Source organism: Pseudopipra pipra, chromosome 18, assembly GCF_036250125.1.
Source record: "Pseudopipra pipra isolate bDixPip1 chromosome 18, bDixPip1.hap1, whole genome shotgun sequence".
NCBI classification, from domain to species: Eukaryota; Metazoa; Chordata; class Aves; order Passeriformes; family Pipridae; genus Pseudopipra; species Pseudopipra pipra.
The window spans coordinates 5015379-5033678 of NC_087566.1; the positions used below are offsets into that span (position 1 = coordinate 5015379).

Genomic DNA, 18300 nt, shown 5'->3' on the forward strand with positions numbered 1-18300 from the left:
ATTTCATCAGTTGCTCCATCGTTTTTACAGTTTGGAAACAGCTACACGATGCTATAGAAATAAACTATCCTAGAATCCCAGGATCAGTGAAGTGACAGGCTAATTAGAAATTTATGCTGTGTTCTTCCTCATTAGTTGCTTAGTTCTAAGAATGGAGTAGTCAATCACATTGTCCTTGTGTATTGACTGAAGTACCAAATGAATAATAATTGCAGTAGCCAGCCTGTCAGACGCCAAGGGGAGCTGGTGCTGATGGGGCTGTGAACCCTTTTGTGTCTGCTGACAGATTTAGGGGACCACCTCTCTCCCAACAGATCTCACAGACTGTTAGGCCTTGTGCTGTAAATATAGCTTGCTTCACCCTCAAATAGTAGCTTGGTAGACAAGAATGTCAGTCTTGGGGTAGAATTTTATCCCCATGGAAGGTCAGGGCTGTGAGTGTTATGTCAGCTGCTTTGGGCAGGGAGTAAATTGTGAATCAACAGGCTTTGTGTAGCTGCAGCTTGTTTGAGGAGGGAAAATCCCCAGGCATCCATGTTTTCAGGATCCTTTCATGTCAAATTGCTTTCCTGGTTTATTTGTTCTTTGTTATTGCTGTGTCATTTTAATATTGTGAATTGGGATTTGTATAAGAACTGAGTTTGCTAATGCTGTTCCCCTCACCAGACAGAGAATTATGTACCTATTAGCACTCACTGGCAAATTATTTCTTCTGCTTCTACTGTGTTTCTCCAGATGGCTTTGGTTATAAAAATGAGTAAGGTTTCAAACGCATTTGCAGGTTTGTCAGTTACTTTTTTTAAAGTAAATAGTCCCTGACTAAGGTCTTACAGAGAATTTGACTTTCTTTCCAGATACAGTTAAAAAACTTCAGGACCAAAAGCATGACATGGAAAGAGAGATAAAGAATCTTCACAGGAGACTGCGGGTAGGTTAAAACCTATAAACTCACTAAATTGTAAACTTAGAATGTCACAAGATCTGCATGTGAAATTGTGAAAAGATAATATGATTAGATGTAATACCATTAAAATAATTATTTCCGAGAGACAGGTATCAGGGGAATATATTTACTAACCTACAGACACTAAACAATTAACTTCAGAAAAATTCTCATTGTCACAAAGATATGGCATTAGGCTCAGGAGAAAATGTTTGTGTCTTCCCATGCGTAGTTTAATATTAATTTTTTGCCACCTCCACTTTGAACATTTTATTTGCTTTGGAAAAGCAATCCATCATCTCAAATCTACTTATTTCCAGCAAAACTCCTTGAATTTAAGTTGCAATCTCGGTTATGCCAGATGAGTACCTTTGTCATTCCTGTAAACTGTTTCCTGTAACAGCACAGGAAAAACTATGAATATGAAGGATAACTTTTATGTCTAACTTCCAAATTCTTGCTGGCAGGAGGAGTCAGCGGAGTGGCGCCAGTTCCAGGCAGACCTGCAGACTGCAGTGGTGATTGCAAACGATATCAAGTCCGAGGCCCAGGAGGAGATCGGGGACCTGAAGCGCAGATTGCACGAAGCTCAGGAGAAGAACGAGAAGCTCACGAAGGAGCTGGAGGAAATCAAGTCACGCAAGTATGCAAGGGACAGCAGGGAGATGGTCTCCTTGGGCAGGGGGGTACAGTTTTGGAAATCCAGTGTTTTGACTCCAGAAGTTCCTAAATCCTCTCCGTGTTTCGAGAAGCTGCTTTATCCAGGCTTTCCACGGTCAACATAGGTACACTTTGAAAAGAACAATATTTATTTCTTTATACTGTATGCTTAATCCACCCAAGAATATTCAGTTTGGCACTTTCACAAAACCAGATTGAAGTGGAGGATTTGTCCAGTTTAACAGCTAAACAGGATTTCACTTCCCTCAGGTGAAAAGCAGGCAGTGTTGCCTATTCTGTACCATCATTCTGTACCATCATTAATATTTCTCATTACTAGCCAAGGCTTTTGGTATGGTTAAAAGCACAGCTGGATTTTTACCTGAGGAGAAACCTTTATCTAATTCTGCATATGTCTTGCACTCTTTTCTTTCCGCTGATAATTAGAGATGCTTTGTATATAAAAACATTTTAAATAAAAATAATTCAAACCGGGTTGTATTGTGGCTTGAATTAGGTGCTCCAGTTATTCAGAAACTGTTATATGTCTCTCTGAAGCATTTAAGGCCTCAAATATGAACATCTTAGGCAGCACCATTTGAACCCTGACTTCACTGTCTCTAGGGTTCAAATGCATGTATAGCTTACAATTACAGTAATGATGTGTATATAGTAAACAGTTTTTTTCCATGTGGATGGGAATTTTATAGGATGCATTACATTTAAGTCAGCATCCAGTAGGATATGAGATAGCACAGGCTGTGGAACTTGGTAGGAACTGATGGTAAGAAGAGCAGACTGGTTAGACACTGAAAGTGGAAAATTATGTGGATGGGTGAGTGGTGGGCGTGAGGCATCTTATCTGAAGATCACCAAGCTGAGTAATATGAACAATTCTTACTGTGACACATTCCAGCAGAACTGTAGTTGTTCAGTTACTGCTTGCAAGTGAACCTTTGAGGTTGCAGTTGCACTTCTGCAAGTAGAACTGGCTTACTGATTCCAATGAGTATATGATTTTTTATTTATACACAAGCATCTTTTGACATTTGATTCACTGCAGGCAACTGAATCAGCTTCCTTGGAAGTGATATAGGTGCTGTGTTGAAGGGAAGATATTAGGAAAGTCTGTTACAGTGTCTGAAGGAAAAATCAGTCAATGTGTAATTATTGCAGACTGTAGAAAATAGATTGCTTCAAACAGTTCTTGTCTTGTGAGTGACACTGAAGACAATAGCCATAAATATTCTGTACTAAAAATCTCATTTTTTTATGAAACAGATTTGTATACTGCCTAAAGATGTATGCCAGAAATGTATTCTTACCTCCTTAGTGTTAATTTTAATTGTTTTCCATATATGCAGGTGGAAAAAAAATTCTCCCCTCAGAGATGATTATTTTCAGCTGAAGTGGTGAAATCCTTAAGGCTCAGTTTTTTCCTATCTCTCCATGGGTGTGAGAGATAGGAGCAGGAATTAAGCCTTAAATCAAGTATTGATTTGACAGACTTTTCACCAGATGCTAAGCTCTGTTGCTGACAAATAATAAGAATTTACAGTGATAATTTAGGTTGATAATCTATTTCTAAATTACACTGGAAAGACAACTAGGTTAATGTAACGACCGATTTGGACCATAGATTTTAATTCAGCTTCAAATTTGTTGGGTTTTTCTTTGAGACTTCGCAGTTAAAACGTTTTTTAAATACCTAAAATGAGCTGTGCATTGATTTCAGGCAGGAAGAGGAACGTGGCCGAGTGTACAATTACATGAACGCTGTAGAGAGGGATCTGGCAGCTCTGAGGCAGGGAATGGGCCTGAGCCGCAGATCCTCCACCTCCTCCGAGCCCACCCCCACTGTGAAAACGCTCATCAAGTCCTTCGACAGCGCCTCCCAAGGTGGGTGAACAGCCAGGGCAGGGCTGGACCGAGTCTCCCTCCTGCAGGTCTTCACATGGTCACTTGTGCTGGTTTAGCTGAGTCAAAGGTGAGTTATTTCCCACTGTCGTGGCCTGTAGGTGATGGCTGACACAAACCAACCCAAACTGGGTTGCAGAACAGATTGTTCTCTGCAGTTAAGTGCAAGCATCCCTTTTTGTCTTGCCTTTATTTTTTTCTTTATTGTCGCATTGCCTGTGACTCATATGCTGGGTGCTTTGATTCAGTGCTCCTGTATATGAGAAATACATAAACACATATGACACACATAATTATAGCTGGCAGCACAGCTGATTTCAGCCTGATTATTAAAATGTGAACTTAATGTACCAAATTAAGCATTCTAAAAGCCAGGTAGTAGCTAGAGCTGAGTTTATTTCTTTTAATAACTTGTATTCTTATGCTGAGAGCACTGATTAAAGTTAAAATTAAGATCCAGCCAATAGCACCTATTAAAAGATATAGGGGATATTTTCTAAAATGAGAGGGGTCTCACTGTTGAGACAACAGACTTTACTATAATTCTGATTGTGTGCTGTTATTCTTCTCTTTAGATGAGCAGAATAAGGAATCCAACTAGTTATCCTGAAATGAGAAACACTGGGTTTTTACCTTTTGACTGCATATAGGACCTTGAATGGATTAAAATATTTCCCTTGTCAGGTCTTTGGGTTTTGAATTTCATGTACAATAATGTCTCTGTAAGTCTTTGATGTAAAAAAGCTTGGTCTGAAGTAGACTAAGTTGCCAGAGAGACTTACAGACTGCACTATGCACAGCAAAGCTACTTGTAATTGCTTATAACCTGAAAGTTTAAGACATAGAAGTGTCTCCATGGTTTTGGAAGTTCTGTAAATGATTCTATTTCCATGCTTGTTCTCCTTGTTCATAGGTATTTACAGTTTTTTACTTTTCCATTGTTAGTTTAGAAGGGTTTTTTAGAGTGTTATTGGAAGAAGGTGCTTTCTTGCCAGAGTTAGTCTGGTAAAATGATAAATCCCCTCTTCCTTCTTTTGAATCTTTTATTTCAAGCTAATATCTGCCTCCTTCCTCAGCATTCATGTCTAATCAGGCTGTTAAATAATTAGATGACTGATTCACCAACTTAGAATTTGTCTGGTTTTGTACATTTCTAAACATGTTACTCATTTAATCCCAAAATTTAAACTATATAATAGCTAGTACTTGTGGACTTTGATTAGAAACTAGAAAGGAGAAGCAGGTGATATAGGTTATCTTTCTTGTCTCACTGGCAGAGCCAGGAGCCTGCTGCTATCTCTTTAATTATCTGGAGATCAGAGAACTAGTAATGCCAGCATTTACATCTGCCAAGGTAATAGTATCCTGCACCTTAGCCTTGTCCACCCCCAGTAAACTTATGCTTTTACTGTGGATGATAGACAGAAAATGAATGTAATTGCAGAGGAGTAAATGTGTAGGCATACTTTCAAATGACTTTTCAGTCAGTTACTAATTGAAATTCTGAAAGATGTGATCTGGTAAAACTTGTAATGTGAAGTACAAGGTGAAGGTTGGCTATAGCAATCTCCTGTTTCACTGCAAAACAGTACCATGCTCACAATGGCTTTCTTTCTGTGTTCCCATTAGTTCCAAGCCCTGCTGCTGCCACAATTCCTCGCACTCCCCTGAGCCCAAGTCCCATGAAAACTCCCCCAGCTGCTGCTGTATCCCCTATGCAGGTAGGTGTTTTATGACAGCATTTAATCCTTCTTTGTGAAGAAGAGTATGTGAAACTACAGGTGGTAACATACAAATATTGGCTGACTTTGTGGGGAAATAACGATAAAATGTTGCCTTAAGTAGGTAATTACTGAAATGTTCAGTCTAACAAAAGAGTCACTGAGAACCACATTGAAATATAAGATTTGTCATAATTTGGAAGTTCTTGTTAGATATTCCCAACCATTGCTATTCCTGTGCTACTGAAAATCAGGAGAGGAAAACTGTATCTGCATTCCTTAGTTTTAGAGTTGCTGTTTGTCAGTTGTTAGTCCTGTGCCTGGCATGGAAACAGCAGTAATTCCCTTGGGGCAGTGGGCTGAGATCTGTGCAGAATCTGTCAGCAGTCATCAGTATAAATGTATCCCATGTTGCTTGGCCTTTCAATATAGGCCTGACTCAAGAGGAGTGAAATAATTGTGAATTTGTTATCTTGGTTCCTTTTGTACTGACAGAGTTTGGCCAGTGGGTGGTTGTGCTGTGTATTTTGTCCTGTCCCCTCTGAAGCTTTGTCCACTTGCTCAGTGCTGCAGGAGCCTGGGGGCACTGAGGTGGCACCATCAGGACTCTGATGTTCTTCGTAGATCGTTGCTGGTTTTATTATCTCACTGGCTGCGTGACGTAAGATTTTGGCAAAAGCCAAAATATTTAAGGAAAAGGTAGATGGGACCAGGTTTATAAAGAAAAATCAAAGAATGTACTATGTGTTTTGCTCCTTTAATATCAGTAATTCTCCTGTTGCCTTCAAGATATTGCTAACCATAAGTTTCAAAACTTGATTTTTACTGTAGGTCAGTGTATTGTTTTGGTAATAACTTCTCTCTGTGTGAACTGAGGACTCTCTATCCATACTAGCTCTTAATCTTTAAGGAACAGTACCTGGAAGAGGTTGACTATTCTCCTGTGCTCAGACCAGTGCAGCTTTTATTCATTTAAGAGTGAATTTCATGAAACAAATAGGTAGCCTCAAAGCAAAGAGAAAGAATTAAATGTTTTTTGGGGGAGAGCTTCTGCTACTTCTTGCGGTTCAGTCACTCTTGACAGCAGTTTTCTAAATTAGTTAAATGTGAAATGTTCTCTGACAGATGCTTTGTTCCTATTGATCTGTCTTTATATTTCTGTTTATTTCTGTGCTCTTGTAGGAGGAGGCAGACTTAATCTCATGTTCTAAAGGGCTAAACCAGAGCTTTGGCATACAGAAGACTTCTCACTGAAGCCTAAGGCTTGGTTTCACTTTATTTACCTGTAAATTAACCATGAACCAAAGTAATCTCTCAGAATACTGCAAACCTGCACAGGTTTGCAGCTCTTGTTTGATGATCTCGATCTGCCAGGATTACTCGAATTTTGAATTCACCTTCTGCTATAGAACCAAGTCGTTAACAGCTGGGTACTCATTAGTGGGAAGCATTGCCTGAAAAACAAAGGAGAGGGTGTGTAAATGGAAACAGCTCCTATTGTCTTTTTGAAGTTAGATGGATTTCTTGAGAGTGTTTGTAATTACTGAGAAGGCAACCGGATTTTGTGACCTCAGTTAAGTAAATTGCATTTAAAGAATATTTTCTGCTCAAGAGAGAAGGGGTTCAGGTTCAAACTGATGTTCGTCATCTCTTCCTTTTCTTTGTTTTCATGTTACTACCTTGTTTTCTGCTGTTGTGTTCTATGCATTTTTTTTAACAATTTTTTGTCTGTGTTTCTGCTCTCTTGCAATTGTAAAGCAAGATTATGGTAAATAATCACTATAAGCTCCCACCTTACAGAAGTCATCCAAGGTTTAAGGTCTTGGGGAAAGGTGGAAGGGCTGATCTCCGTATGGGTGTTGAATTGCTTATTATCATTTATCTCAGTTGTTTTTAAATGCTGTCACAGGGGAAATATTTACACAGGCACCTGCTGAGAAGGTGGCACAATTTTGATACTATGATGAGGTGGATTGGTTGCAAAAAAGATTCTCCAAGTGCAGATGCATCAACATGTGCTTTGTCTTTGTGTTGGACTGTCATGAATTTCGTCAGTCTTGAAGAAATTTTGTTTGCTTGGTATGTTTTTCTTTACAGTAATATGTGTATGTATGAGGAGGTACATTCTTGGATATATTTTGCAACTGAAAACAAACAGACAAAGCCCCTTCTGGCTTCAGGTCCAAGCCTGCAGTGGAACATAGCTGTGTTTTACTATGGCTCTTAGCAGTACTGCAAAACAATTTAGGGAGAGAGGTATGAAGAGAATGCTCTTCAGAATGTGCAAACAGCCCTGCTGGGTTAGCTCAGAGCTTAGCTGGTCTGGAATGCCACCGAGTGACCAGAGCAGATGCCTAGGGAGGAATATGAGGACAAGGGAGTTGATCTCCTGCTTTCCCTGGGTACGTTTTTTCGTTTCATAGCTGGAGAACTCTTAAAGCAGAGGTGGTTTCAGATTTACTGGGCACCACTCCTGGTTTGCTTTAAGTATATAAACTTCCAGCTCCAAGCAATTTAGTGTCAAGGAATTCCATATCTTAACTAGTTAATATGTGGAAGCCTGTTTGTTCTGAAATGTGTAGGTGCACCGCCATGAAGGTCGTACTGAAGTGCAAAGTGATCAGGAATAGGTACCTGGATAGTGGTTGAAGGTCATGTTTCCTTCCAGAGCTGACAAGAGACACAGGGATGAAGAGTCAGAAGCAAAATATTTGGAGTTGAAAGGGACTAGTTTATCCTGCCACAGTTCTTTCTCAAGCTGGAAGTGTCTCCCAAGACTTGTGCTCTGCTGCTAACACATCGATGATGGCAGGTGGAGCTGGATAAGCATTAGTGGGTTCGTTTTCCTCTAGTCTGCAGGGTGTTAGTCATTGTGTTACTTGTGGGAGCTTTAAGATCTGTAATAAGGAACTAACAGCAGTGCAAGTGAGCCCTGTCTGCAGTGTCAACAGGAGCAAAGAGGCAAATGGTTTTGTAACAAAGAGACAAGACCAATATGCAGCGAGTTATCAGTTGAGTAATACAGCCACTTTCTGACAATACCCATAAAGGATGTTTGGTTTAAAGTGATATCCAGAAGCTGAGAAAGTGATAAAGGTGTGTGTTTATGCAGCTCTGCATATACCTTTGTTTCCTGGCTGAAGCTCTGTACTCCCCTGTCGCTGTACTGACAGTCCCAAAGCTGACCAAAATGAGATATTTTTCTTTTAACCTCATTATCTAACTGTTGTCACTGTTTCCTGGGGTGGGGGCATGCAGTGAAATGACCTCAATTTGAGACCTTGTCCTATACTTAGGAAATGTCCTTTTTTTTTTTTTTTAAGAAGGTGACAGGAACTTTAAAGACAGTGTAGGTTTGAGATACCAGCTCTTAGGGGAAGCTGTTGTGGGCATTGCTATGTGTGGCTCACTATCACAGTCGCTTTCATCTGGAATTTAAAGGTACAATCTTTGTAGTGTATGTGCAGGACATTTAATATATGAAGTGATGAAACTCTTCATTCTGTATGTTGGCAGTTATTTTCTGCATTTGATTTCTAGCACAAACCCATAACTAGTTCGACTCGAAATGATGGATAAGTAGCCCTGTAATCCTGCCTGTGCTACAGGATCCTACAAAGTATATACTGTTAACTTAACAATTTTGGACTTCTCTGTCCTGCCTACATAATTTGGCATGAGAAACATCTGACCTTTAGTATTTTATGAAGATAAGACTCATTTAACCTTCTCATCTAATCTTGGGCCAGATGGAAAGCTGAAGGAGTTTTCAGGATAAACACATTAGTGGACTGATTATGATTAAATATTGGAATCTAATAGAACAGGGTGTATAAAGAGTGAACTGTAATTTGCAATAGACTCTTTGCAATGATTAATTTAAAATAATTGTGGACAATCCTCCAAGAGTCTTCAGCAACTGAGCCTGAGTTTCAGTAACTGTAAGGGTAATTAGTGCATTGTACAGTTCACTTATGTGAGACTAAAATGCTTATTTGAGTCCTGTTCAGTGCTTACTAAATTGTGTGTGTGAGTCTTAACGCAGTTGTGAGCATGTACATGCACTGTAAGGTGCTAGAAGCCGTGGATTGCTAAATATTTTACATAAAGCTTGAAAAGAAAATATTCAATTCGTGGCTGGTTTAGAGCAGAACAGAAATTAAAGTGATCTGAGAAGAAAAATATACTTGAATTTTATCACATATCTGACAAATACTAAACAAATTGTCTCTCACCAGTTGTTCCCAGAGCATCTCAGTTAAGTAGGTGGGGAACAGAAGCTCTTGACATTCTGAATAAAGCCTGAAAAAATTTTTTTCAGTAGGGTTTTTCTTAGCAAAGGGTACTTTGTGTCACTGTACCCAATACACCGTTCTCCCATCTTTCCAGGAAAAAGCACAAAGCTCTAAAGGTTTATATTAATAACACAAATCAAGCACTAAAACCTTGGCTATATATAGGGGGTTTTAGTAGTTTAAATAAACCCATCTAGTTTAATCAGAACAGGTTTGTTCAAACAAAATACAAAAGAAGGTGAACATTATTACAAAAACTGTGCAACGTTGGTCTGAGGAACAGGTTTCAATTTAAAGAAATAAATGTTACAATATCAAGTCGTAGTGTGTGTATGTATATTCAGATTGGCAAAAGGTTTCTTTATTTTTTTAGTTCTTTTGAATTAGTACTTAATGTAATATCTGAGTGTCTAAAACTGATTCTGATGTTCCAAATTCTGTTTGACACAAGTGCTTTTCCATTTCAGAGGCATTCTATTAGTGGGCCAATCTCAGCTTCCAAACCCCTTGCTACCCTGACAGACAAACGACCAAGCTATGCAGAAATTCCTGTTCAAGGTATTGATTCAAGTTCATTCCAACTTTGTTTTTAGCAATGCTATTAATACTTTGTTTGTGTTTTTTTTTAAATCGTTTAGTATCCAAAGCCATTATCATGTTATATCCTTTTTGTTATCAAAATATCTTCCCAGTATTTTAGAATATCTCGTGTTCAAGTTCTTATTACTTGTTTCTTCACATGTGGTTGCATAACATGAAGGTGCTTTTTTTTTTTTAATTTTCTACAAAACCATGTTTGCATGCTGATAACTTGGCATTAGTCTGTCAGTTTTTAGTGTGTGCATAAACTAAGATCACTTGTAAAATCAAGATAAGATAATCTCAGGGACATGTGTGCAGCTGTCTTCCAGATATTAAAAATACCCACCTGGGGTTACATTATTTATTGTGTGGTTGAGGGTTTTTTCACCCCCCAAAATGAAACGAGGATGATGGCTGGCATTCCATTGCATGTGAATAGTAAAATATAAACCTATTATTGAATCTTCGGGAGCCAGATGAAAAATTGAATGGAATTGAGTGTTGATTTATCTATTTCCCAATATTTCCCTGTTCTGTGAACTTTGTTTTGTCTCTCAAAACGCTGCTCACAATGTGCTCTTCCTGTGAGAATGAATGGCTATCATGTGTTGGGTGTAGCTCTCTGATTTATGCCTGCTTTTGGGTTTTTTTGTGTGTAGATGTTTCTCAAGATAATCCCCATATAACTCCAGGCTGAATATTTCCTCTCAATTTGGTATTCCTGAGGTCTGATGTTTTGTAAAGGCTTGGTTTTTTTTTTCTTTGGTAGCACTTCATAATAGTCTGTATGTGCCAGATTTCCTTCTTGCTTTTGTTGAATCCATATTGAGGTTATTTGTACAATGCAGCTGCAGTTTTAATTTTAGAAACTTCGATATTTTTAGGAATATTGAAATGCCTTTCCAAGAAGATAATTCAGGATTCTTTAATTGTTTCAGAGTTCATGGGTAGACATAAGCTTAAACACAAAGTGAGTGGTATGTTTTACATGGCTCTTGTGTTTCCCTTAGAGCCAGTGAATGCAGGAGCAGGACTGGGTTCCAGCAGTGACTGTGCCAGACAGAATTCCTGTTTACAGCCAGAGAGATGTATTTTTAATGTATTTATGTAGCAAAGTATGTTTCTTGTGTCACGTTCTCAGTTAATAAATGGGGTTTCACTTTTATTTCATCCTTGTTCTTAATTTCCATGGGGTTTAATATTCAAATTACTGCCTTCTAAGAGTTTTTTCTTAGGAATATGTAAACCTTTTGTTTGCAGTTTAAAGGTTTACTTGAAGGAATATTTTATAATAGGAAATAGTTTAGATTTGCTGCTACAGAAAATGAATTTTGTGGTAGACTTTTTACTCATTGGCAGGAGACACAGCTAATCTTTCCATACAGTTTGTGAAGGCACCTCTTGGGCTCCACTGCATGGAGGAGGCAAGGGAAAAAATGTGTGGCTTCATTTAATAATAAAATAATAAAAAGCCCTCACAAAACCCCAACCCAATAAACCAGAGGGGAAAAAAAAAATCACCTGAGGGACAAAGCAATCTGCTTTACCAGTCCGCATTGTTGAATATTGAATATTTGTGGCCATGTGCTAAATGGGGCTTCCTTTCTTAGCCTTTTGGTTTAACAATCCATTTTTTATAGACCAGGGGAAGTGGGTTAGCAAGAAGCCTTAGGGAACAAGGATTAAGAAGCTCATGCTGTATTCATGGTGCACTTCATTGGTAATGAGCAATTTTAGGCCTTCCCTTTGTTACAGATAAAATCAATTGCTCTCACTGAAACAGCCAAACTCGGGCACTGGTGGACAATGTTCCTGACTCAGAGCTAAATGTCTGACATTGGACTGGAATCCTCAGCAATGATGTTGTCTCTTCTTTTGCTTTGTCCAGAACATCTGTTGAGAACATCCTCTACCAGCCGACCGGCGTCCTTGCCAAGAGTACCTGCTATGGAAAGTGCCAAAGCTATTTCTGGTAATACCACGGTTTTTAGATGATTATTAAACTAAGGCACTCTCATTTTAACACTGTACTTACAGATCTACTTTACTTTGCCAAGAGAGAACGTTGATCAAGCTCTTGTCAACCCCCCCCCCCCCATTTGGATATTTGGAGTAATTTATTTTTCAGTGTTCACGTTTTCTATTGAAGTATTTTTGGGGAAAGAAACTGAAGTCTAGTGGTAAAATAACATTCTATTTTATTACTTCAAGTGGAACTGAAGAGATTTTTTTTTCCTAATTGTTTGTCAGGTGTTCTTAGTGTTGCTATGCAGACTTCCACCAACATGTCAGATGGACGAGTGTGAACCATGCATGGAACAGTTGACTTCTATGTCATCTTTCCTTGTGTTACAAGTAATTTTGATGTATAAGATATGTGTGAAGGAAGAAACTCTTTCTGACTGTTGCTTTTTACTGCTTGGATGTAGGATTTTTTGGGTTGAGTGAGGCAGAGAAGCATTATTATCCTTTTCTAATTAAGCAGTTCTATTTTTGTTTGTGGAAAGAATTATTGTCAATGGCTTAAAACAGGAGGATTATTCTTTTTAAGTGACAAATGCATTATTATCCATTATCTAATGCATAAAAATGTTTTCACTTCTTACCTGGTAGTAGCAAAACTTCTACCCATTCTGTAGGACAAAAGAATGTTTGCTATGAATCACTTTAAATGAGTCCATTTTGTGACTGGCATAACCTACAAATATTCTTCAGCATTGCCAGTGGTGGTTGCTGCACATTTGATGTTAACTTTGGATTTAAAAAACAATAGACTTGCTAAGTACAAGTTTATGTAGAGTGTTAGTTTACTATCAGGCTGTATAAACTGATACCTCAGTATCAGCAGGGGCTTTACAAGACAAATCTTTATAAATTATAACACAAAGAGGGTGATAATATAAAATGATATTTTGTATAAACCAAGCAGAATTAATTTGAGAGAAATATTTTTTAAAAAACACCTACCTTTGAGTAAATGTTTACAAGAAGATGTGTTTTAGATAGTTTTTATTTGTCCTAAAATCACAAACTGCTTGTGTCTATTACTTATAAATTGATGTACTTGCCCCCAAGTCATTAGAAAATGATTTATGTGGAGAGTTGCATCTTTGATTTGCACAAGCATAAACAATGGTGATTATTTAGGTATAAAGGCAAACCTACTTTTAACTGGAAACTTTTCCACATAGAGAACATGTCACCATTCCAGATTTGGTTTTACAGAGTACAATGCTTGTGCTTTCATTTGAAAGAAAAATCATTTCCTTTGATAAAATGAAGCAAGCTCTGTGGAATGTGGCTGAATGGACTCAGGTCAATGCTTGATATACTTAATGATATTTAGTGATGTCCAGAAATCACATGCATGCCAATTCTTCATTAAAATTCAAGGGAAATAAACCAGATGCCATCTCTATACTGTTTGGGGTTTCTTTTTTCTAAACTGCTTGAAGCTTCGCTGTGTATCTGCATGGACTAGAGAAAAATAAATGTTTTGGTATTAAAATTCCTTCTCATTCATTAAATCCTTCAAATGGAAGTAGTGATACTCCATTAAGATACATTCACCAAATTTTCTTTGCTTCAAGATGCAGGCTTGATCAGAAATGTTGGTAGGGCAGTCTAAATCCTTGGTATTTCTAAAGTGCAAAGCACCAAGAAAAATGCTGAAACCTGGTGTTGGATATAGGTTTTATGCTTGGTTTCTGAACTAATGCTTGTTTAAGAGCACAACTAAGTTTTTGAAAGTTTTTATGCAAATGATAAATCTGACAAATATAAAGAGATAAATAAATATTTGGGCCTTTCCCCCCTTAGTCTCTCGAAGAAGTAGCGAAGAAATCAAGCGGGATATCAGTGCCCCCGACGGAGCATCTCCAGCATCTCTCATGGCAATGGGCACCACCTCCCCACAGCTGTCCCTCTCTTCTTCTCCTACAGCATCAGTCACCCCTACAACCAGAAGTCGAATAAGGTAAAAAATCCCTTATTGGGGTAAATTCCATATCTGTCTGCATACATCTGGTGTACAGTGTTGGTGCTGAGGCTGCAGGCCTTACTGCTCCCCAGATCTTCACTAATCTCTAAGAGCTTCAGAAAGATTTTTCTGCAGCTCAGTATTTGTTTTAAAAGTTAGGCTTTTTAGAATGTATTAGTTAATACCAAAACTTTATGCTCCACTAGAAAACCAAGCTAAGTCGTGTCAGTAAATAATAATACCAGTTCAAATTACCATGAAGGCAAACTCAAGAAGTGACCTTACAGCATATGGAGCAGATCATCAGTGTCTTGGGCCCAGGGAGACCACATGATAGACCTTCTGTAATCCCAGCTGAAGACAAAAAGCAGCAGCATGCCTACATCTTAATCCCAGACACTGGCAACTCTTCTAAATAGCCATGAGTGAACGGGCCTGGGTTATTTGTCCCACAGATGGAATCATAGTGCAAGTCTGAGTAACAAATGGCCAGACAGCCTCCTTTGGTTAGTAAGACAAAAAGATAAGTCTGTGATAAATTTAAACTTTTTGTATCTGCTGTGCTATCAGTCAGAGAACTTCAAAGTGTTTAATCCCTGTGGTATCCAAGTGAGGAATGTCCTTAGCCCTGCTTCAGAGATTGGGAATCTGGCAGACAAAGGTTAAGTGACTTGCTCCAGACCATTTCTCACAGAGCTTCCTGACAAAGCTTTTGTACAGCAGAAATGTGAAACCCTTAATGTTCAGAGACACTTGCAATATTTAATAACTACAGCATAAAGTTCTGAAGTTATTTAAGCTGTGGGTGCTGTTGAAAGGGATTTCCCTGAAATCAGCTGAGACAGGCCTCAGTGCTGCCCTCCTTTCACTGTGCAGAAATTTAATTGAGTTTGGATCTGTGGGTTCTTTACTAGCAACAATTAATGCTGTGTGTGCTAGCACCTAAATTTAACCATAAATAAATAAAAAACCAAGACTAATACATCTATGTATGGACTTTGAACTGGTAACGTATCGAGTTGCATTGATGGCAGCCTGCAGACTGTGGCAAATCTGTGACATTTCAGTGTGAAATTGTACAGTTATAATTATGAAATCATTACTGTGCAGCCCAACCACTTCCTGCAATGCTCAGTACTACAGGAGACTTCCTGGGCTTTGCAGCAGTGGGGGTGTGGTGATGAGCGTAGTCTTTAAAGCCACCCTCAGAATGTCACTGCTGGACTTCAGTTTATGTGACCAGCTTTCTCTCTTTTCCCTTACTTTTTCCTAGAAGTTGCTGTAAAATGCACAGTTATTGCTGTACTTCACTAAAACAAATACTTGCAGTTTACTGTTCCCTGTTCTGGTTAAGACTTTGTTAGCTCTTTGATTTGGATTATAGTTGAGCTAATATACTAACATGTCAAACCATTTCTCATTGTCTCCATACAACTTAATGCTAATTTATTTTCTTCAGCAGTGTTTTCATAACTGTGAGAACCTGATATAAACCATGTGCTCTTACTGGAATTTGAGAACAGGCTGTACAGCTCCCTCATGGCTAAACAGTATGTTTAGCGTAAAGAGAGAGGGAGCTTTTCATTTGAGTTCTTATGTTGTCCCAAATCTCTGTCCTTAAGTTTTCATAGTGTTGCATAATCCTCATTATAGATTGAATATGCAATCCCATTGTTATTTGTTTCAATTACCAATGGAGAAAATACACCAGTTGTTGAAATCTGTAGTGATTTAAGAACTGAAGTACAGACTTTTGCGAAGCATCGTTCTGGCTGTGGGGTGTCTGTGGAGTTTAGATACAGTGACCTATTCAGATAATGTATTTATTTCAGATTTAAAGTGACTTCCTTGTTGTGTTAAATCTCTGAGATGGCCATTTGGGTTCAAAGGCTCATAGTGCCTTTCTGCATCAAAGATAGGAGTTACTGTTTCCTGTTTATTGTTCTGCTGTCCATATATTTTCGCAGACACTTCAGCTGTTACCTAAGCAACTTTGAGATCTTGCCATCTGTATGTCAGTGAAGACTGGCCAAGCAAATTGCAATACATGTACTTAAGATTAGTGCCTGAGAACATTTCCTTGTCTGTTGGGACATGTTGTCTTCTTTTATGCTTTGAGCAACAGATGCTGATCCATGGAACAGTCTCTGGTGTTCTGTTTGAAGCACACATGCAGGAAGGAATCCACATTCCCTGGATGCTTTCTTTTCCCTTAGCAGGACCTGGAGAATTGCTACCTGTACATCTGCAGCAGAATGCACTGGTGATATTCTGTATTTCCACATTCCACTCCTTTTTCCAGTCACCAGATGGGTTGTAAAGAATGAAAGTTGAAGATATGAGAGTGAATATATACAATCTCTGTCTTTTTGGAAGTAGGCAGAAAGAGTAACTTAGGGTATCATCTCTGTGGTCGTTGTAACAATCTTGTTTACATCTGCATAGAATTCTTTAAAAATGTCAGATGGGGAAGTCTTTGCAGTATAGGTTCACTGACAACTATCTTATTTTAATTTTCCACATGGAAATTATTAAAAATAATATTAAAAACAACTGCTGGCACACTTTACATGCAGTAACTAAGGTCCATAAGTGGTGTAACATCTGCTCAGTAAAAGACTGTTCATTAGAGTATCTATAGAAATACTGAGTCTTGTAAGTAGGCCGCTGGAGAAGTATTAACCTCTATAATATATATTTTTTAATCTTAAGAACTGATTTCTAAACCCTGGTAAACAGATGTTTGTAATGTAAGACTCACAAAAACATGGCCAGCTTAGTTATGATTGTTCTTTTGTTCCCCAGTTTTTTCTTAAAAACCAAAATTACTTAAGATAGCTTGACATACTGGAAGTGAATTTAATTGATAGCTTTTATTGTGCTAATACATGAACTGGCAGATCAGCCTACATAGATCTCCCCCTTCTTTTTTGAGAACTCCAGATTTCAGACAAATGTTCTCTTAATAACAATGTGCTGCTCACATGCAAACTTCTGGTTTCAAGGTGACATTTGTAATCAGCCATGAGATGCAAAGGAGATAGCATCAGTTTATTCTCTTTCTAAATACAAAATAAAGTCACTCGAGTTATCTTAATGGTTCAGGCTGGAAATTACAATGTTGTGAGTTTAATTTTCTGAACTCTTAGAAAGAAATATCATTGAGGTTGAAAGACCTGGTAAAAAAAGCTTAAAGGAAAGAGAAGGATGGTTTGCTAAGGAAAGGATTACTCCAGACTAACTCTGCAGTCTTCTGCAGGTATTTCTGTGTGTTCTGTTTTTTGGTCAGTAGTGCAGTGTCCTGCTACTTCCACTGTGACAGTCATTTGTCCTGTGTCAGCCTTCACAAATCTGTATTTCTGTTGCTTACACTGTAAGCTCTAAGTTGCACTTCTGCCTCGTTCCTAGGGAAGAGAGGAAAGATCCCTTGTCTGCCCTAGCAAGAGAATATGGAGGATCCAAGAGAAATGCTCTGCTGAAGTGGTGCCAGAAGAAAACAGAGGGATACCAGGTAACTGCAGAGCTGGTTAACGTAACGTACTTGTAGCTGCAACTCCTTGGAGCCTGCCCGTGGAATAAAACAGGCTGCTCCACACTTGACTGCATAGATTGCAGTGGCCCTGGCATGTCCTGTACTCTCTTCTTGGAACACGTGCTCCCAGTCCTGCCCTAACTAACACTAATAACTCCTCAGTCACTTTGCTCCATGTGGTAACTGCTTTTTCTTAAGGGGGCAGCTGTCCTCTCATTGAGGCACTTGAGGTCAGCCTTTCACAGGTTGCACTTTTGAAACTGTAGCTGAAACTCGAGCAACTTAAGGTTTAAATTAATGTTTCCCAAATGGAGCTAGAGTACCATTTCTTGATAGGTAATTAGCATAGGGTTTTTCTTTTTGATCTCTGAATGTGCTCCCATTTAGCCTCTATTTAGGGACAGTTTGTTTTGTAAAGGTGCATTGTCTTGCATTTTGAACTTGGCTTTCTCCTGCAGTTGCAGACTTTTTTTTTTTTTCCCACTTAGTCCAAACGTTATCAGAAGCCAAAAGAACCAACAAGATAGCTGTGCAGAGTTCTCCTGATTACATTATTTTTTCAGAAGAATAGTGGCTTCAGCAAACTAAACCAGGATGTTAATAGTCTGACCATGATGTATTTGTTTGGTTAACTTGTATTGAAAGTGTTTGGGTTCCCAACACAATCCTCA

The 18300-nt window shown here is 38.5% G+C and overlaps 1 protein-coding gene across 4 annotated transcripts in view; it reads left to right on the plus strand.

Moving 5' to 3' along the window:
- SPECC1L (sperm antigen with calponin homology and coiled-coil domains 1 like) overlaps positions 1-18300 on the plus strand; it is a 69402-nt gene that overhangs the window by 28427 nt on the left and 22675 nt on the right. For all 4 annotated transcript variants that reach the window (XM_064675407.1, XM_064675408.1, XM_064675410.1 and 1 more), the window contains 8 exons: positions 855-928; positions 1411-1586; positions 3339-3502; positions 5150-5241; positions 10004-10094; positions 12007-12090; positions 13938-14094; positions 17506-17608. In XM_064675407.1, coding sequence (XP_064531477.1) covers positions 855-928; positions 1411-1586; positions 3339-3502; positions 5150-5241; positions 10004-10094; positions 12007-12090; positions 13938-14094; positions 17506-17608 — 941 coding nt within the window. The remainder of the gene's footprint in view (positions 1-854; positions 929-1410; positions 1587-3338; positions 3503-5149; positions 5242-10003; positions 10095-12006; positions 12091-13937; positions 14095-17505; positions 17609-18300) is intronic.